Source organism: Rutilus rutilus, assembly GCF_951802725.1.
Source record: "Rutilus rutilus genome assembly, chromosome: 3".
NCBI classification, from domain to species: Eukaryota; Metazoa; Chordata; class Actinopteri; order Cypriniformes; family Leuciscidae; genus Rutilus; species Rutilus rutilus.
In genome coordinates this window covers 16,949,841-16,971,344 of record NC_140211.1, presented here as the reverse complement: position 1 = coordinate 16,971,344, position 21,504 = coordinate 16,949,841, and the positions used below count along the sequence as shown (strand labels likewise).

Here is a 21,504-nt window from a genome sequence, read left to right as displayed (position 1 = left end):
TTTTGGAGAACATTAGCGTATAGATAACTTTAAGGCTAACATATTCAATAATAAACATAATGAGTGTTATTGTTGTTTGCATTGATGTGCAACCTGTACATATCTGATAACATAAACAAAAAAAAAAGAAAGAAAAGAAGGTGTTTTAGGGTTTCATGGCCCTTTAATGAAGTGAGGTCAGATTTAGTTTTAGATTTCTTTTTTTTAAGCTCTTTGTTTAAGCTCTTATTATTCAGTCGTTAAGCCAGTAATTTTTCCGTGATTTTAATTATTTTGTTTTATGTCGTAACATACGGCGTTTAGGTTGATGATTTGAAAAGACATTAGAGTGCTAGCTGTCCTTGAGCGAACCATTATAGCAGCTTTTATATGCCCCTGGCTCCGTCAGCCCAGAGTGTTTTGACAGTCCTCTGATGGATAATTGCAGTCTTTATCTATTTGAGTCACTCTGCTAATCGTTCTCTCTGTTCTCTCTCTCTCTCTCTCTCTCTTCCCTTTTCAGAGAAATACTTTGATATGAAGAAAAACCAGTGTAAAGATGCTTTGGACATATATAAAAAGTTTCTGTACAGGATGACCAAGCTGTCAGAGTTCCTTAAAGTGGCTGAGGTACCAATGAGAGAAGCACACACACACACACACACACACACACACACACACACACACACACACACACACACACACACACACACACACACACACACACACACACACACACACACACACACACACGCGCACACACGCACACACACACAATCAAGGGTATTTTGATATGACAGGTCTGAGATTAGACAGGCTGTCTAGACCCCTCTGCTCCCACTATTTCTCTCTCCCTCCCTCTCCCTCTCTGATATCTCTATCCCACAATGCTCTGGCATTCATATTCTCTGGATAGTTGCATGCACAGAGACCATATTTAGTGTTGCGGCACTGCATTACATTGCCTTGCACAATCCTCATGGACTGTGCCCATAATGTGCCTTCTCTGCCAAAAGTGATTTGTTTGTCACTGCATTTGACGTCTCATTTGATATTCACCTTGATTTGATATTGTTATATATTTGATAGAACAAAAAATGTAAAGATTTATAATGATTTATAATGTTAAAAAAGATTTCAATTTGCAAAATATTTCTATCCAAAGTTATAAATTGTAAACATTCTACATATATATTGGTTTCCACTAAAATATTAAGCACCGCAACTGTTTTCAACATTGATAATAATTAAAAAACATTTCTTGAGCACCAAATAAGCTAATTAAAGGATCATGTGACACTGAAGAGTAAAATTAAGCTTGCCATCACAGGAACCAAATGACTTTTTAAAACATTAAAATTAAAATAGAAAACGATTATTATATATTGTAATATTTCACAATATAAATGTTTTTACTGTATTTTTTTTTTATCAAATAAATGCAGATTTGGTGAGCATAAAAGACTTTCAAAAACATTAAATAAAAATCTTACCAACCCTATAACGGTAGTGCACATATGTACATTCACCCAATCATGAACGACTGTAAAGTTATTGGTCCAAAAGTGCGGGAACACTGCACATGGATTGTACCCCACTAAGTCCGCTGTATACAGTGTGGAAACATTTATCATTTGTCTCCTGCCATTCATACTGTGGTCGTTGATGGCTGTCATTCGTACTGTGGATTCACACGGCTTAAGTTGAGACCCTTAAAGTTTCAGAGTCCTGTCTCTCTCTCCTTCTGGCCCAGAAGAAGATCTGTGTTTGGTGCTAATAGGACTCTCACTCCCTCTTCTCTCTCTGACACTGATGAATTTCCATGCTGCTGCCTTCTTTCCCACAATTCCCCGCTCCGTCCATTCAGCCAGCCGTTAGACTGTCTGGTTTATTTTCAGACTGGCTGTTCTTCTGATGCGTCAAATATCTCAGGGATTTGATTTGAAAATGAGTCAGTGTCCGTCACAATGTAAGATGCTTGTCTAATTTGCTGTTTTACCCCCATTGGGTCTCATTTAAAAGTCATCATTTGTCAAAATTGTTTTTGAATGTTAACCACTCCACACGGCACAGTCAGCTGTGTGAGATCTTATCAATGTCTGTGTCCGTTCCCATTGGTCCTCCGTGGCTCTCGGCATGCCACACCACGGTTACTTTTATTTCTTTAATTTTTAAGTCACTGCATGAGGTATTGATCCGTTATGTTTGTTCTTTTTCATATTTTCCCCCCTCCCCCTCGTTTATTTGTTTGTTTACCTTTTTTGTTGTTTTGTTTATGACACAGCAAGTTGGGATTGATCAGGGTGACATCCCAGATCTCACTCAGGTCAGTGTACATTTCATCTCCACTTTCTGTTTGTCCCTCTTCTTCCTCACTATGCTGCTGCTGTGTCGTCCATCACACCACCGCTCTTCCTTTTTTCTTTTCTCTCTGTGTTCCACCTGTCTTCGTCCTATCTCTTGTTGTCTGATGTGCTGTTTTTGTACCCATGCTCACTGTTACTTAGACGTTCTCTCTTGTGTTTGGTTTTAAAAAGTTCGATCAAATATCAAACACTCCCTCTCTGTTTAGTTCTCTTTCAATTGTGTGTTTAGTGATGATCACACCATTTCAGTATAGCTACACTTTGCAAATTTGATCTCTGTGTTTGAATGTGTTGACATTTCAGAGTGGGGTTAACACACTGAATGAAAGGTTATTTCCTTGTGTGGTAACACATTGTTTATTGTTCCTTTCAGACGACTAGAGGATCTTACCTTGTAGGTGGTGGGTTATTTGCACTGCTTGTATTTGACATAATCTGGGCTAATACTAGTGCTGGGTGATAAATCAAATATTTACCACATATTAAAAATGTTGTTAACCATCATCGTTAATATATATTAGTGCTAGGTTAATCTAGGTAATCCCAGGAATCGATCTGTTAGTCTGTGCTGGTTTCAGTTGGTGAATGAACAAAACTTTGTAGCACAAGGTAAACATGAAAGAACATGAAAAGGTATTTTGAAAGATAAAGTACAACTTACCGAAATCCGTTTCTTGTCTTGAAAGGAGCAGTTTGCTAAATATATGCACTGATGCATATTCATTGAATTTTTGCTTAACCTGTTCTTTAATATTTAATATGTTTGAATAAATACGTCATGTTTTTATGAAAACCACCATTTAAATGTTTATAAAAAAAATTTGTAGAAACATACATATGTCATGGAAAAAAATGATTATTATTACTATAAAAACTTCCTTATGTATAAATTATATGTAAGTAGCCTACAAATCATTTAATTTGAACCTTTAATATTATAGTGATGTTCCAATGGGGGTTCCCTGTATAGTTTACAGCATTGGAGAAAATTTGTCATGTACTGTACCTGATAGACTATCTAATCTAAATTGAACCAATCGCAAGCTTGTGAATTAAAATCGAATTGTGAAATTTGTGTTAATGCCCAGCCATAATATTTATGTTTATAAGAAACCTGTGGCAGTTTTGCACTCATCATAGGTACATAAATATGTTCATATTTTAACAAAAATATTATGAAACCAGGGGCATATAAAAAATAAAACTGATAATATTTGGGTAATTATTTTTGTTTATTACTATGTATTGTTGGACTGTTCCACATAGTATTGGACTGAGAAGAATGATTTAAAAAATAAAAATAATAATATAAATGCATATTTATCTAATAATAATAGTACTATGTAATATCGATTAATTATATATATATATATATATATATAATGTAAAATAATAAAATGTATTAATAAATAATAAAAATGCATACATTTTTTACAATTATTTGCATTATTTGTAATTCATTTCTTAACTGAAATGTTTGAGTCTGAATCTTAAATCTGAATGGTCTGGCCGAAATAATTATTTCTTAAATGAAAAGTCACTAATTTAAGAGCAAATATATATTGAGATTTCAAAGATCATCAAATGGTAAATATTGAGTTAACTTTTTTTAGCTTTATCTCCCAGCCCTAGTTTGTTCCTGACTGCATCAGCAGATTCATCCCTTTAAAACCAGGCTAACTGATTAAATGTGTCTCAAACTGCCATCTTCTGCCCTGTCACTTTGCAGGCATGGCTGTACATTGCTTTTTTCTGCTGATCTGAGACCAGACGTGCAGTTGTCTCTTTATGGTTTGATCAAATCGTTGGCTCAGATCAGCATAAAAGCAAATCCCCTGCTGGGTTGCATGGCGGCTTCATGCTTGTAAACCCCCTGGCCATCAAAGTTGAAGAAGGTGGAGCTCTCTAGCACAGAACGAGAGCTATACTGTATGTTTTTTACCCGATGCCTGGTTTCGCCTTTACGTGAGAAAACTGCCCCAGCGGCCCTTCGTTTGTAGGATTGTGATGAAGTATTCATGTAACCTCACTTTGTCCTTTGCGTTGCCGGCACGCACATCTATAATGTAGCCATTTAATCAAAAGCCTGTTCTCGTCGTCTCTTCTCCGAGGAAATCAAATCAGACAGGAAAGAAGCAAATTAAAAGCTGTTACCCTTTCATCTCTGTTTTTTTTATCTCACTTCTGTGGAAGTAATACATTTTCCCGCTTAGTTAAAATGTTCGTTTTCTACTTCTAGTAGACTGCTGCACATGTATTTTTCCTCTCTTTTGGCTTCTGTTTTGTGTGGGATGGATTAAACCCAAACTGCCCTCTCAGCGATGTGGAGAAAAAGCCAACCTAGATCAGATCCAGACATGTTGGCCAGCGCTGCCAGCTAGGCCCAGTCAAAGAGCTTACCTTCCCCTTAGTTCGTAAGAGCAGTTTATACACGATTTGTCTGTTCTGGAAACTTGGCTCAAAGCACCTGCTCTTTTCACCAACCATGAGCTCTGAGCTTGTGCTAACATTTGCTCTCATTTGAATGAAGCAGCACGAGGTGTGTGTGCTCTGCTCTTAGGTGCTAACATACACATTCCGTGTTTGCTGATCTGGATCGTTTAATGATTCCTCATGTCGTTAAGATAATTATTTTCGAAGGAAACAAATCCTAGATCGGTATAAAAGGCTCAAAGGAAGGTTTTAGTTAGATTTGCGACTCAAAACACAAGAATGTCTCGCAGAAATCCTGAAGTGCTAGTTCCAAAAGCCAGTGTAAAGAGGTTAATGTCATGGATTTTTATATTGGTGACCTCATGGGTCTGTCATGAGTTTGAGGTTTGGATTTTCAAGTGTGCATGCCACTTCCTCTCTTTTTATATTTGTACTCTTCCTCTCTTTTCTGAGCTTGTTTATCCTTTGCCTGTACTCCTCTTCACAAAAGCTTAAAGCATGCTCCTGTTATTATTTGCTGAAACTTGGGTTGATCGAGTGGGTGTGTGTGTGTTAAGTGTGTTTGACTGTGTGACTGTGGTACTCTTTAAACCGGTTGCTGTATGTTTTTGTTGAGTTCTTGACTCATCTTTTTTCTCCTGCAGGCTCCCAGCAGTCTCCTGGAGGCTCTTGAGCAGCACCTGGCCTCTCTGGAGGGAAAGAAAACCAAGGAGCTCTCCGCTGACAACAGGTTCGAAACCTTACAGATCCAAACAATCCAGAATCACATTGTAAAGCCCTATTTGGGCATTTGTCTGTGAAGTAATTGTCAACCAAATTAAACTTTCACGCATTTGAAAGGTTCATAAAGACTTATATGAATCCATATGAATTGAGCTGTTAATCCAAGTCTTCTGAACAAACACGACTGCTATACATGTTGAACAGGTTTAATTTAGGCTTTGATTCACACAACTCACTTAGAGCTAATCAAATATGGTAAACACAGACACTTAACTGCGCTGACATGATGCGCGAGAACCAATGAGGTTCGTTCTTGCGCATGAAGCAAGCACGGTTGACCTTCCATGTTTACCATATTTATCAATAGATGGGAAAAAAGGATTGCATTACCATGAATTAATGGTAATGAACAGAGATAACAAGAAAAGCGTTGATCATTGGATTTGATCCATAACAGGTCCCAGAAAGCCTTTTTACAGAACCTACCAAATCTAACATTCACTGACATTTATATATATATTTTTAAAAACTGTAAAAATGTTTTCTTGGTGGTACCATGTGTTTGGTTTTCACTGCCATTACTTTGCACTGCTATTGATCATAAATATAGCGCATTAAAGTCACTTGATTGAATAAGATTAATTGAGTAGCAGGCTGGTCATACTATAACATATGGGGGCACAATAAGCGCCCCATTTTGTGTAAAATAAAACAGCTTTTATTTGGCAATAAACTTTAAATTTTAATTAGGCTAATGGCATCTCAATTATCTCAACATTTTAAAACAGAAAAACAAAATTATGTAGTCAAATTCATGCCACCTCTTAACAGCACTGCAATGAAACTGCAACAACAACCATTAGCAAGAGATTTATATATATAGCCACATACTGACTTATTTTGGGGTTGTGAACAGTGTTAAATTGATCAGGTCTTAAAGAAATGAAAGGGAAATCTCACTTCTGTGTGGGTCTGTGTTTTTGTCTGCAGAGCCAACACTCTGTCCAATGCGGTGTCGACCCTGTCCAACACCGGGATGTCCTTCTCCTTCTCATCCAGCAGGATGGACGAGAAGGAGAAGCAACAAGCCCTGGAGGAGGAGCAAGCCCGTCTGCAAGCACTCAAGGTAGGCCTTGATCTCTCCCATTATTATCTGTGAATGAACATGTTCTCTTCTTGATTTTATATATATAAGAAATAGAGAGAGATATATAAAAGAGAGAGAGAGAATATAAAGAGTATACAATATAGGCATATCCCAACTCCTCCTAGAGAAGGCTGTTGCAACCGAGATTTGGCTGGATTGGAGCTGGTGTTCTGGGAACATTGTGTCCTACACATACGTGATTGTTTATACAATACGCCCTTGTACCTTCAATGATTAGCCTCCAGCAGTCAGTGGTGAGCGAGGTTAATCAAACTTCTTTGTCCCCATCAGGAGGTTCTGTCATACCTTGTGGGACACAAATACACACACAGACTCGCACAATGTACAATGTATGCCCCAGATGCACCGTGGCTCCGTATCTGAATAGTGCAAACATTCAGAGCAATTTCAAAGTCCAACATCAAAATATTTACACAGCCCATGTTCGAATAAGTTTGTGTGAAATTGAACTGGTGTTTCTTTTTGATTCATTGTTTTCTCAACACTCCTGGAGGGGCAAGTTTTCTAGCTACCGCTTTCTCTTGTTTTATTTTCTTTCCACATTTTCTCAGTGTTGTAAAGGGCATATCGAAAGGCATAAAACCTCAACATGTCGCAACCTACTTCCTCTCTCTTTAGAAAATCTAGGGCTGGAAAAAGTTCAGTTTTTCTTATTAAAGCTGGCAATTTAAAATGAGATTTTAAATAAATAAAAAAGCTCCAGGTTTGCTGTGATTGTTTGTAGGGCTGCATTTGGCCAAATATTTTGTGTCGATATGACTATAATTAATAATAATAACTATTATTGTTGTTGTTGTTGCATTTTTAAGACACTCCTGGTTTAATGTTTTTCTGGGCAGCATTTAGACCAGACATGACTCTAGGTTTTGGTTGATCTAAAGGCAACAAATTTTACTCTAGTTACTTGCTTGGCTCGAAATGGTCCAACATATTATTGATTTATGACTTTTCTTGTTCTTTTCATATGGTTGGTTTTGGCTGTTCTAGTTTCTGCCAAGGGAAGTAACTTGGGAGATCTTCTTTGATTTCAGCCATCTCTTATCCACCTTTTTCCCACGCCCCATGATGCTTTCCGCGAATTATGGGAGTAACTTCCTTTAAACTGTAAACAATCAGTGAAAGGCTCGCTCTGTTAGCGGCAGCTCAATAAATCCTTTTTTTTAAATAGCTGGGTACAATGAAGTAACATTTTTCTACTCACCCTTCAACCATCGAACATTAAAAGGAAACTTTAAAAGTGTAAAAGCATTAACAGATTACTAAAACAGACCATGAATAACCCTAAAATCTTGATTATTTCTGCAGCAATATTACAGACGAGTGAAACAACTATAGTAATATGTCTATATCTACTGTATATTATGTAATGTTAGCACTGAGTGATAATATTTTCAAAGTTCTTTCCATCGTTTTGACTGATAGCAAATATTGTATTTACTTGCTTTAGCAACGTTCCAGAACATACTGCTAATAGGGATAAAAGGTGAAAAAGAGAGACAATTACATTTTAAAGCATCAGTTGAAAACAAACGAGGTAAATTGACAGCTCATTTAGTCAAACTGACTGATAAGGATTATTTTTGGCGCAACATCATAATTTGTTTCAGTCTTTTTGAGTGGAAGTTCACCAACCCAGGAGTACCTCCCATGATTCAAAACGCAACATGAAAAACGGTGGATACAGCCACAATACAGACCCACTTCATCTGCCTGAGTTGCTGTAATCTGTCTGATTTCACAGAGCTCAGATAAGGAAATGCTCTGTGCTGTCCTTCTCTACAGTGACCATTACAATAGTATTCAGCCAAACAGCCCATTCTTTACATATTTTACATTCTCTGTGAATGTTTTTTCCTGTGCTTTGTGTGTTTGTATAGAACCAGCGTCTGAAGGAGATCGGCATACACACCCCCTCCGCCTCCCCCAGCACACAGTCAATGGGCGGTGTCAACAACCACAGTGCGGGCATGGACCTGTTCACCAACACCACAAGCCCACCCTCAACAAACAGGTCATTGACTGCAGTAGATTTTATACCAGACGATAATACAAGACACAATACGTCTACAATATGTTTGACACACAGCATAAACACATAAAAAATACAGTACACAGTGTCCAAAAGTTTGAGATTTTGAATAATCTTAAAGATGTCTGGTTGAATTTATACACTGCATTTGGCTCTTTTTGGGTTGATTGCTGGCTTTAAACTCCTGTAGGCATCATGAATCTCGTGATTGTTGTGTGAGTCAGCCTCGCCGATGATGTGAGTTGGTTGTCGTAAGATGTGGATAGGTGGTCACGACCCAATCTTTTCACCCAGTCTGACTTTTAATGCTTTTTGGCTCTGGACTCTGAAAATGTGCCATTGGTGAGAATGAAAAAGCCTTGTACAGTGCTCCAGACAAAAAAAATCTTTTAAGGAGCCATTGCCTCCTAGAAGGAAAAAAAATTGGCTTTCCTTCACATGCAATTATATTGGCGGCATTGAATAATTTTTTTAGCCCATTCCATTCTTTCTCATGTTTCAAATATAAGGATTATGTGATATATAGTGCATATATTTAGCAAAATGCCCCTTTCTATAGTTATTTTTCTAGCTGACTAACGAGTTTTAGCATGGCCTTTTTGAGGTAAAAAGTTCTCAAGTTGTTTTATACAAGCTCTTTGCAAGGTCGAAATGCTGATTGTCTGATCTGTCAGGACATTAAAAAGCACCAAAACTACATTTATTGCTTGTATTTTGAGATGAAATTGACAGAATTTGAAAGCTGAAAGTTTATTTGTTTACTAAACTTAACAAACATTAAAAGTGACATATTAAAGGTAACAGTTAAGTACGATTATGGATGGCTGCGCTACAAATAATGTGAAGTTCAAGCAGTAACAGAAAACAGCAAAGATTAAAAGATATTTAGGACAAGAATTCATATCAGTATCAATTAAAAATGACGTTTTTAACTGATGTTTTATCTGTTGTAGTTTATCCACGTTGTGCGCACGGAATAGATGCTGCCTTCCTGCACTTTTAGAGTACTTGCATATTCATTCATTGACACGTCTCCATTGTTTTCTCTCATGCTGACACAGCCGTCAGCGTTGTTGCTCGATAGAGATGAGGGCTTTGAAAAAGCCTGATATTTTTCGGTTTGACATGCGTTTTTGTCACGGAAAACTGATACTCGCTGTCCCCCCCGTGCGTATTTTGGCACTCGCTCGAACTCAGTAAATCGATAATTTCTCAAACTGGGGGAGCGCTGTATGTAGTTTGGAGCAAGTTTCTTTTTTGGAAAGAAGTCTCACTCACCAAGGCTGCATTTATTTGATCAAAAATGCAGTAAAAATTGTCAAACGTTATTATAATTTAAAATAAATAATAAATATTTAAATATTTTGTTACAATTAAATTTATCGTGAAGGCACAGCTGAATTTGCATCAGCCATTTTTCCAGTTTTGTCACATGATCCTTCATAAATTATTCTAATATGCAGATTTGGCGATCAAATATTTATAATGGTTCTTAATATTCATGGTTCTTATTAATATATTTGTGGATATCGGAAATTCCTTATATCAGGATTATTTGATGAATAGAAACTTCAAACGAATTTTTTATTTGAAATGCAAATCTACAATGTAAAAGTTAAATGTATGCTTGCTGAATGAAAGTATTAATTTCTTTAAAAAATAAAATAAAATAAAAACTTACTCCCTCCCCAAATCTTTGAAAGGCAGTGTGTCTTAATGTTGCTTATAAGTTGTCTTGTAAGTTGAGAACCTCTGATCTAGTTAATGGAAAACCTTCAAATATTTTCACACACAACATTTTCTATAAAATAGCATAAAATACTGCAATATATTTACAAAATATACACAATCTCTGTGGTTGTATTTGAATATATTACTCTTGAACTAATGTCCTTTTTTCCCACAGCATGCCAAACCTCACCAGTGACTTGTTTGACCTCCAGCCTGCCTTCGTTCCTGCTGTGCAGAGCGTTCCTATCTCCAACAGCAGCAGTGCCTGGGGAGGTGCGGCCCACTCCACCCACCCACACCCACACACACACCCCATCACTAATGCCGCCTCTGTTGCTTTACCACTTTAGATCGCTGACCTTTAATATAGTCCCGGAAAAATCATTAGAACAGATCAATCCTTTGTTAACTTGCAGTAAATGTTCATTTAATTATTTATTTGTTCACTTGCTAGTTCATTCCTATGTACATTTTATGTACCCGTTTCAAATCCTTGCAAGCTGTATTTGTGTTCCCAAATGCTGCCACTCTGGGTGTCCTCCAAGTTCACACTTTGTACACTAAAATGTGGAATAAATACTTTTTTTATGTTTTTGAAAGAAGTCTCTTATACTCACCAAGGCTGCATGTACAGTAAAACAGTAATATTGTGAAATATTACCGTTTAAAGAACGTTTTTATTTTTTTTATTTGAATATTTTACAATTTAATTTATTCCTGTGATGGCAAAGCTGAATTTTCAGCAGCCTTTACTCCAGTCTTCAGTGCCACATGATCCTTCAGAAATCATTCTAATATGCTGATTTCTGCTCAGTTATTATCAATAATTGTTGGCGCTCAGTTTTTAATAATGGCTCTTATTATTATCAATCTTAACTCTGACTCGGCTGCTTAATATTTTTGTGGAAACAGTGATGCCTTTTTTTTCAGGATTCTTTGAGTAGAAAGTTCAATGAACAATATTTTTTAAATAATAAATGACATTTTAAAATCATTTGAAATCAGTTCTTTAAAATGTTAATAATATTTCACCATATTTTTGTTCAAACAAGTGCAGACTTGGTGAGTGAGATTCTTCTTTTGAAAACTTAACTCTTAATTATTCCAAACTTTTGATAGTGTAATGTCGTATAGACTGTTGGGTTGTTGTGTGCAGTGATGTTTGTTTTGCAAAAATGCATAATAAGAGTACATCACGACCACAAAGGGAGCACTCTTCTAGTTTATAAGATCACAAATGAGACACCCTACAATTTTGTGGACTTCACGAAAACACTTGAGAGAAGTCAACATCAAGTGCGTCATTTAGGACAGTGCTGTAAGGAATCATTTTAGAGCATCGTAGGCCCGGTGATGTCCTGAAGTGTTGTCTAGATGTTAATGTTTTTAACCAATGTTTTTTTTTTTTTTTTCGTACCCATCCATCCTATTGTGTCGGTTTAGAACAACATTTTCTAGATATTCTGAAGCGTGACCGGTTTGCGTACCATTAGTATTAGTACCAAGTATCTCTGTGGTTGGGAGCCTTGCTTAGTGTCAGAAGTTCATTTTCAGCAGTTCAGCACATCTGCTGGGATAGTGTGAATTGAGGACACAAGGTACAGAGTGTAGACACACTGCCAGACTCTTAACTATGCCAGGATTTGTAGGTCACAGCATGCACTTGGAGCGTACGCTTTACAGCTAGTGGGCAGGTGCGCCGAGGGCTAGCCAGACGCACAATGAGATTCAGGCCTCTAGAGACCCACATATACTACTAACAGCGCAAAGACACACCAATGCAGACAGATGGAGGAATGAGGTGTTTTAAAAAAAGGGAAGGACTGCTGAGTAATGAGCAGAGGAGTGAGAAAGAGCCACAGGCACAGATTTAAGCTGTATATTGTTATTTACGTTAGAAATTGTGCAATAACTATAGGAATCCACTGAATTTTCGGCTGTCTGAAGCACTTGGGCTGAAAATGGTATTTAGTAACATTTTCAGACAAAATCGGCATTTAATGGCATTCTTGGATGGATGGAAACTGTTATCAGAAACTTTAATATACAGGATACAGTATGCATGTAAAATGGTCCAAGTTTAACTGGGCTGCACAATTTGGCCCCCAAAGAATGTATATTGCGATTTACTAAGACACGCATTGAGATTTAAATTGTGATATGATGAACATTTAAAAAAAAAAAAATTGCTGTTATTTAGATATCCAGGCAAAAATACATATACAAAATAACAAGATTAATAATAGGCCATTTTAGATTAACAAGCCAGCGATTTAATAGGCCATATCATTACTCTGATTCTAGAGATGCACAATTCATCAAAATAAAATCTATTTAAATGGTGGCTCATCTGTGATATATTGCCAGAAAAGAGGTCATGTACACTACCGTTTAAAAACTTGGGGACAGTAATAAATCTCATACTTTTTTGTTGTCCTGCTTAATTTTTTTGCGGAAACCGTAAAATATATATTTTTTTCATGATTCTTTAATGAATAGAAAGTTCAAAAAAGCATTTACTTTTGTAACTATAAATGTCTGTAATATCTGTATTGACATTAATTCACCGTTGCTGAATAAAATTCTCAGTGACCTAAACTTTTCAACGATAGGATACACAAATGAGACATGCACATACTGGCTATAATATATGTTTGATGAGAATTTGAACTAACCAATTTTAATTTTGGTGCAATTGTGATGAATTGATTGATTGATTTATTCTCCCCTCCAGGTTGAAAATAAATTCCATGAAAATCAATAGAATATCAAGGAAATTTTGATAGTGAATTGCTAAGCAACTTTTTCAATCCTTATCCAATAATCTCAAATGCCTGGAAAAGTCATGGGAGTTTAGTGGTCTAAAGATTTGGGAACAGTATCATAGGTATTTTGGAGAGCAACAATCCTAATGTGTTGTGTGACATCTTTCCATGTTTTGTGTGTGTGTGTTACTCTCAGGTCTAGAGAGCAGCACTCTTCATCCCATCCCATCTTCCATTCCCACCATGAATGTAGATTTTGATGCTGTATTTGGGACTAAAGCTTCCAATAGTGATGTGAAGCCATCAGCTGGTAAAATATCTCACAAGTGTGATCTATTCATAACTGCGCTTATTAATCTTTAAAAGTTTGATCCTTGCTGTGGCGCTTAAAATCTGCAAAACTTAGTAACCTTCACCCAAAATAAATCTCTTCTGCTGGTTTTGCTGTATGGTGAGTTTGTGGAGCTTTGCTGCTGGAAAGCTGAAACGAATTTTGCAGCCGGCTGCAGCACCTGCCCGCCCGACTCGGTTCTGGAGAGATTGGGAATGTTCTTTGGGGAAACGCTCATGCTTTCCCCCCCCCCCACTTACTCGCTCACTTCGCTGCTCTGTGGCTGTGGACAGTCTGTTATCATCCCTTCATCCATCCACTATGTGTGTGTGTGTGTGTGTGTGTGTGTGTGTGTGTGTGTGTGTGTGTGTGTGTGTGTGTGTTAGTGGTGCTGACTGGCATTTTTCTCCATCTGTTAATCGCTTGTTACACTCCTTATCTGAACACAGACGCACACACATTTCCACTCACCAATATACTCTTTCTCTCTCTGCCCCTTTTCCTTCCTCTTTTTAATTTCCTTGGCCTCTTTTTTTCTTACCTTTCGCTCTTTTTGTTTGTCTCCAACCAACCCTTTTTCCTCTTTTTTTGCTCTCTCTCCTGGGTTGTGATGGCTGATCTGATGTGGTGAGTGTACTTTTTTTTTTTTTTTTTTTTTGGCCGTCTTGTTCCTGCTGGCGAAGCAGGAAGTAGAACTGTATAAATATGGCATGTGTCAGCAGACTGCCTCTCTCGCTTTCTCTCATTTACTGAAAGAATTAGCAAAAGGCCCTGTGTTATTTACCATTTGAAAACCATCAAAGGCCTCTTTAATTAATGGAACTGTTTGAGTCAACATGAAATGACATTCACAACAGTGCTATTTTATTATTGTTTATAAACAAATGTAGTAGAATATTTGTTCATATTTTGCATTGGCTTTTATTTTTATATTCCGTATAAGACTTTTGATATTAATTGAATTGTAAAAAGTGGACTATCTATATATAAAAAAATTTAGACAGAGCTGTAATATGCAGTCAGTTGTAAAAAGGGTAACAAAAAATGTGTGGATGCTAAAGGTCAGGCTGCATTACCTACCATAGAAGTCCAAAACGAAGATTAAATACCTATTGGTTAACATTTAATCAATATCCTGTGTTGCCTATGTGATGTCAGCCAAAAAGGGAAAATCATTTAAGATTTATTACATTTTTAATCATGCACAATAAGACCTGAAACATGTATTAAGAAGGTAAATGGGGCCAGTATTTTGTTTTCATGTTGAATTTTATGCCTCAATAAGAAGAAAAAAGGGATGTCATAAATTTCCAGTTTCTTTAAGGACCCCTGCCATGTTATTTCCTCTTAGATCTCAGTGTGGTTCCTCCCATCCTGACCTCATGCTCTACTCTACATCTTTGTGGGTCTTTTGTCATGCCATGAGTGGGCTCACAAGGGCTCATCCCCGCTGCTCACATCATTATAAAGATCAGCAGGACTTCAGCACGCTTTCTCTCTTCCTACTCCTGTTTGTCTGCTCTATAACATTTATGATCTAACCAGCCCAATGCGATTTAAGTTTCCAGCAACTAGCAATTTATGTGTCCATGCTGAAAGTGTTACAGCTACTCAGTGTGACACTTTCACCTCCATTGAGAGCGTATGATATTTCATGGGCAATTATATTGAGTTGATTGCGCTGATCCTGTTTTTTCTTTCCCGAGACCAGTAGAACACAGAACACTGATCTGATACTGCTGTACAAATGAAATTTGATCCTTAACAATCCTTAATTGTAACAATCACGACTAACACACAGTAGCGAATTTGGTTTGGTCAAGTCTAACTGATACCTAATTCATTAAAAAAAAACTCAACACCGCAGAATTGGTAACCAAACGTATGATGAAACGTCCTTAATGGCTTTTATTGCTGGTCGCTTGATGTGTCGCTTCTGGTTAGGTGCCAGTCTGCAGCAAAAATAAGTGGTTTGTCAATATCATAATACTTTAATGGATTCATCAATGGAATAATCAGTCTTTTTGTTTTCAGGTTATGATGCGTTAGGAGACTTGTTGAAGCCCACGGTGACGGTTCACAGTCAGGTGCCGGTCATGTCCCATCACACAGACAGTAAACTGCTGGCCAATGACCTGGACTCGTCTCTGGCTCACCTCGTAGGCAGTGAGTCCCTTTCCCTCGCGGCATTATTTGTCTGTTTGTGTGGCTTTGTTTTATTTACTTGGTCATAAGTCCCTGACCTTCAAATTGCATTTGTGCTACTCTACTGAACAGAGAGTCAGCAGCCATATGGTGCTAGATGCTATGTGTGTGTGCTTGTGGGACAGAGATGAATTAAACCCAGCTTATGGGAAATGAATAGGTCTCTGATGCCTCCACTGCTGTACCTCTTCCAACATTACGCTGATGTGAGGCTGTTTTAACAGTCTCTTCTTTCTCGCGCTCTCTTTTTAGACCTGCAGTTTGGGGGAGCACTAGTCAAAAAGTGAGGATTTACATTTAATTATCTGAATAATTTCTGGTTGTGTGCTTCAACCTGTTATAAGAGGCAGTGTCTAGCTTCTCTGACTCCCTTTGTGTGTTTGCATGCAGATCTGACATGCATTGGACTCAGCCTGGAGAGAAGAAGTTGACTGGTGGCACTAACTGGCAGTCAAAGACAATGAGCAGCACCACTGCCTGGAGCCCCGCCCCCCTGCCACCCGCTGCCATGCCACCTGCCGCCATGCCCATGCCACACATGGTGAGAACACACACATGCAAATACACCAACACACAAACATAATCTAAACATACTTGCACTACTGTTCAAAAGTTTGAGGTCAGTAAGATTTTTGAAAGAAGTTGCATTGATTGGATGAAATACAGTAATATTGTCAAATATTAATATGGTTTAAAATGACCATTTCCTATTTGAATATATTTTAAAATGTAATTTATCCCTGATATATCAAAGCTGAATTTTCAGCATCATCTCTCCAGTCTTCAGTGACACATGAAATCATTCGAATATGCTGATTTGCTTCTCAAGAAACATTTCTTATTATTTCTTATTATTATTTATGCTGAAAACAGTTGTGCTGCTTAGTATTTTTGTGGAAACCCTGATGCAGTTTTTCAGGATTCTTTGAGTGGAAAGTTAAAAAGAAAAGCATTTATTTTAAATATAAATCTTTCGTAAAACAATTTAACAGTCTTTACTGTCACTTTTGATCAAATTAATGCATCCTTGCTGAATGATAGTGTTCATTTCTTACCGACCACAAACTTTTGAATGGTAGTGTATATTCAAACACTAATAGATTGATTTCTGCAGTCAAATTATTTTGGACAAAGGACACTCAACTCTATAATTTACAAGGCAAATGATTTCCTACATCTCTGTGCAGTTTTTATTGTCTCTCATATCACTCTGCAGTCTATTTCTTCTCACATAACAATAATTTCCACTCAATATTTCATGTCCATGTATTTATTAGTACTGTAGCCATGTAAGTAGGGTCATAGCCAAATTGTCCTGATCACCCTGTGACCGGATGACTGTACATTTAACCACTACTTAATATATACAGACGTTCTTGCAGATGTAAACAGTTATTCTCACACACACACAATTTCAACTACTCTTAAATTTATAAACATAAAAGAATCCATCTGCTGGAAAGCTTAATTCACAGCAAATATCCAGATTTCATTTAGATCCAAAGAAGTTTTCAAGAAGTTCTACTCTTATTTGCTATTGTACTATAATGTGTATTTTCAGGAAGTATGAGTGTGAGTGTGTTAACTTCCTGTTCTCAAGCTGTGTGTATTGATCCAGTCGGGCAGGTGAGATGTTAGTGTGTTCTGAGACAGGAAGGAGATGGGATGATTTAGCTGTTTACATGTGTTTTTGGCGCCTCTTCTGTCTCACTCAGAGCGTTCAGTGTAGATTGAGCTCTGAACTGCATGAGTTGAGAGAGAGCAGATGTCTGTGAATGACTAACCTTCAATGTCTTTCTTTCTGTCTCCTTCCACCTTTTCTTTGGTCTGCATCTTTCTGGCCTGTTTCTCCGCGCGTCTAACGTCTTCATCTCTCCTCACTCTGTATGTTTCTGTCTTTCTCTCTATCTTCTTTCTTGTGCTTAACCCAGCAGACTGGAATGTTCTATACTAGTTATGTAAGTACCTCCTATAACTGAAAATTCTATTATCTTGAGTATCATTTGAGAGGGATCGACTTTTATTCCCTCACATTTACCCTCTCCTTCTCCACACCAATTTTTTTTTTTTTTTATCTACACCTATTCAGTCTAATGAAATAGGTTTTCAGTAAAGTGATATGAATCATGGGTGAAAATGGTTAGTTATTTAGAAAAGCTTGTGTTTATGAACGAAAATGAATATGTTCATGTACTTTGAAGCAACATACAAACCCCTGTCAAATTATAATGTTGTGATGCCTAAAATCACTTGTATAATTTAAAATGATTGATTTTAGTTTTTACCGTTTTTAATGTATTTAGACAAAATAGTAAAACAAAAAGTTTATAGATTAAAACAAAAGCGTAACATAAAACATCACAGCATTAGACAGATTTTAAATATTGGCGAATCCTTAACTAATAATAGTAATTATGGCAAAGCTGTTAATAATATGGTGCATTGTTTTTTTTAATGTGACTCTTTTTTAGCTTGAGCTTGTTTACCACAATGACTGTTTGTTTCATGCACTCTTGAGACTAATTAAAAAACAATAATTTGATGTCTCTTTGAGTCTCTGGTTCCAGACCTTTTGACTTAAAGGCATTTTTTACATTCTGTGTGAAGAGGCTGAAAATGGATACTCTGTGTGAATAGGCCTTTACTCTGACTTCCAACACCCTCTTTTTCCACTTCATGCCTGATAAACACAGAAAATGTCATATGTTGATTTCCCTGTGACATATAGATGTTTGTTCGGTCTTTCGTGCCCTTTCTGTAGCATTTGATGCATTCATCTTTTGACTTGCAAACCAGACCTGTGCAAATGTGTGTTTAGGGACTGCATTTTACGTAACTTGCTTACAATTCAAAACTGATGAATACATGCTATATGCCAATGAGTAAAAATCAATGCTTGTCATGTTCAGAATGAGGTGTTAGGCTTTTAAGTGCATGACAGTTATTCGGGTAAGTAAGTGTTTTAGGGAAAACTCTTTCAGGCATACACTACCATCCAAAAGTTTGGGGTTGGTAAGTTGTTTTTTAATGTTTTGGAAAGGCTGCATTTATTTGATCAAAAATTACTATTTAAAATAACTTTTCTATTTTGATATACATTTTAAAATGTAACCGTTTCCATTTATGCAAAGCTGTATTTTCAGCATCATTACTCCAGTCTTCAGTGTCACATGATCTTTCAGAAATCATTCTGATATGCAGATTTTCTGCTCAAAAAGCATTTCTTATTATTATCAATGTTAAAAAGAGTTTTGCTGCTTAATCATTTTGTGAAAACCATGATTGATTTGATTAACTGAAAGTTCAAAAGAAAAGCATTTATTTGAAATAGAAGTCTTTAGTTACATTATAAATGTCTTCACTCTCACTTTTGATCAATTTAATGCATCCTTGCAGAATAAAAGTATTAACTTCTCTCTCTCTCTTTTTTTTTTTTTTAATCACACTGACCCCAAACTTTTGAAGGGTCATTGTTCAGTGAAACTTTAAGTAATAGGAACGTGTCAAATCCTTGAGTCATATGTTTTTGCTCCAGTGTTGCATGTGTTGAGTGGACCAGGAAATAGATGCAGGAAAGTTGAAGTACCCCTGACCTGTCGTGGGTACAAAAGAGTGCAATTAAAGCAGATCTTTAAATGAACATGATTAGTGAGCACAATGGTGTTGAATTAGCATACAGTAGTGTTTGATCAGTATGTCGTTGTTCGCTTAATCAGTGCAGCATTGTTTGATCCGTCAGCGCATTGATGGTTGATTTGTGACTTCTTTTTTACCCACAGGCTCCTGCTCCCATGGCGTTTCCCATGACATCACCTCAAGTGCCTGTGTATGGAATGGTGAGCACTGTGACCTTACAATTAAATGGTCAGTGGCTGAAAAGAAATTAACACTGGATGTTATGATTGTGTGGATTTAGGTCCCTCCTCAGCTGGGACAGATGGGAGGGGTTCCAGTGATGACCCAACAACCCATGTTGTACAGCCAGCCTGTTCTCAGACCCACTAACCCTTTCACCCCCATCCCCGGAGCCCAGGTACACACACACACGCGCACACACACACACACACACACGCACACACAGCTCCATGACTGTGGCAAGTACACAGATGCTCCATTGACAGACATTCAGTACTGCTGCATTCACACTGTCTTTACTGAGCGATTTGATGCCGTTTTCTTCATTTATAACTCTTTGTGTGTCTTTTTACAGATGCAGTTCATGTAAGCAGCACTTCAGCAGAGCGCCAAACAAGACGTCTGAAAGGAACACCAAGCAAGTGAGAGGAGGATCCGAATACCACCGGATAAAAGGAGGGCGAGACAAAAAGAAAGAGTGTGCATATAGAGAGAAATGTGTTTGTGTCAAGAATGCTTACCTCACTGTCTGAAACGACTCACCCAACACACACACACACACACCAAATGAGAGTGCACACAGTGTTTCATTTCTCATCTCTTAGGGTTTATTTCTTTCCTGGGGCACTGTGTCTACTGGCAGGTGTGATACATCATGGAAATCGTGGATTTTATTGCCAGTATTAAATTACCAGGCACCAAGCACTCTTCTTTTTTTTCTTCACAATTAATATTAATTAAATCTGAAGCCCATTACAGTGGACTTTCTGGTACTTTCATCTTTTGCTGTCTTATGAAGATGCCTGTGCTGAGTTCAGGAAAATGCAGGTTGCTAGATCATAAACCTGTTTAAATGGTTCATTAACACAATGCCCTGGCTTCTCATTTCAGAACAGAAAAGGAAAGAATTTGACCCATTATTTAAGGTGCTCTGCACCCCCAAGCACTTTACACATGCATTTATGTGTAACATAATATACAACATTGAGATTGTCTCTTATATCTAGAACTTTAGTAGTCTAATGTTAACAATTAACATGTCTTACCGTTACTGATGGCGTCTGTGCTTCTTCTTTGTTTATACTGGTTTAGGGGTTGTCGTTTCAGACACGATGGTGGTCTTGCACGCACGCACATTAACTGTTGTTACATGAAGAGCCCCCTCTTACTGGCCTCCCACATTGTTTTGTCACTTCCAGGACACTGATAAACATATCTGCTCCTGCTCTTCTGTGTGTTATCCAAACATGCATGTATTTACGACTACATCTCACACTTTGAGACCACTCCCACATGTACCGCCCACCCTGAGAGCAGGTGACCGGAAGCATTGGAGAAAAATCTGTTTCTAATAAGGGTTTTGTTCAATCCTTTGTTTTTTATCTTTTTTTTTTTTCCTAGAAAGCATGTTATATATAGATATATATATATATTTTTTTTTTCATGATTATTTCGGAGAATGACTGGTCTGTTTTATGTTGCCAAATTATGTACATTTGTAATTCGAAAAATGCCATAAGCTAGCTCCTGTACCCAGCGCCTGACACCACGATTCTTTCTCGTGTTTGGAGTTTGCCAACTTTGGAACCAAAATCAATAGCTAAAATCTACTTTTAGTCTGTTTTCGTACAGTTCCTCAAATGCGGGGCACTGTTAACAGGGTATCTTTATTTTTGCTTTTGCAGCCAAAGCATTTTCTATCCTCCTGAAATCCCTTTAACCCTTTATAGAGCAGGTTTCCACTCCAGCCTTCACATCATCCCATAATTCCTGCTTTGTTTCTTCATGCTATGTTTAGTTTTTATTCTGCATGGATTGATGGAACGGCAGTGGAGATACAGTGTGGTTGCGGTTGTGCCATAGTAAATTAAAGCAATAAGCCCTGTGAAGCCGTGGTTTACAGTGATTGTAGAATCTCC

At 37.4% G+C, this 21,504-nt stretch overlaps 1 protein-coding gene across 3 annotated transcripts in view; it reads left to right on the top strand.

Annotated features, from left to right (window-relative positions):
- LOC311286933 (phosphatidylinositol-binding clathrin assembly protein) overlaps positions 1–20,951 on the top strand; it is a 53,283-nt gene extending 32,332 nt beyond the window's left edge. The window contains exons 7-19 of one of the 3 annotated variants that reach the window (XM_084403399.1): positions 503–609; positions 2,264–2,305; positions 5,423–5,508; positions 6,492–6,627; positions 8,547–8,680; positions 10,605–10,702; positions 13,391–13,504; positions 15,560–15,691; positions 15,983–16,013; positions 16,121–16,271; positions 19,510–19,566; positions 19,647–19,763; positions 19,941–20,951. In XM_084403399.1, the coding sequence (XP_084259525.1) occupies positions 503–609; positions 2,264–2,305; positions 5,423–5,508; positions 6,492–6,627; positions 8,547–8,680; positions 10,605–10,702; positions 13,391–13,504; positions 15,560–15,691; positions 15,983–16,013; positions 16,121–16,271; positions 19,510–19,566; positions 19,647–19,763; positions 19,941–19,955 (1,220 nt within the window). In that variant the 3' untranslated portion in view covers positions 19,956–20,951. The remainder of the gene's footprint in view (positions 1–502; positions 610–2,263; positions 2,306–5,422; positions 5,509–6,491; positions 6,628–8,546; positions 8,681–10,604; positions 10,703–13,390; positions 13,505–15,559; positions 15,692–15,982; positions 16,014–16,120; positions 16,272–19,509; positions 19,567–19,646; positions 19,764–19,940) is intronic. The other 2 variants (XM_084403400.1, XM_084403401.1) reach the window with 2 other exon arrangements.
- Positions 20,952–21,504: the final 553 nt, after the last annotated feature.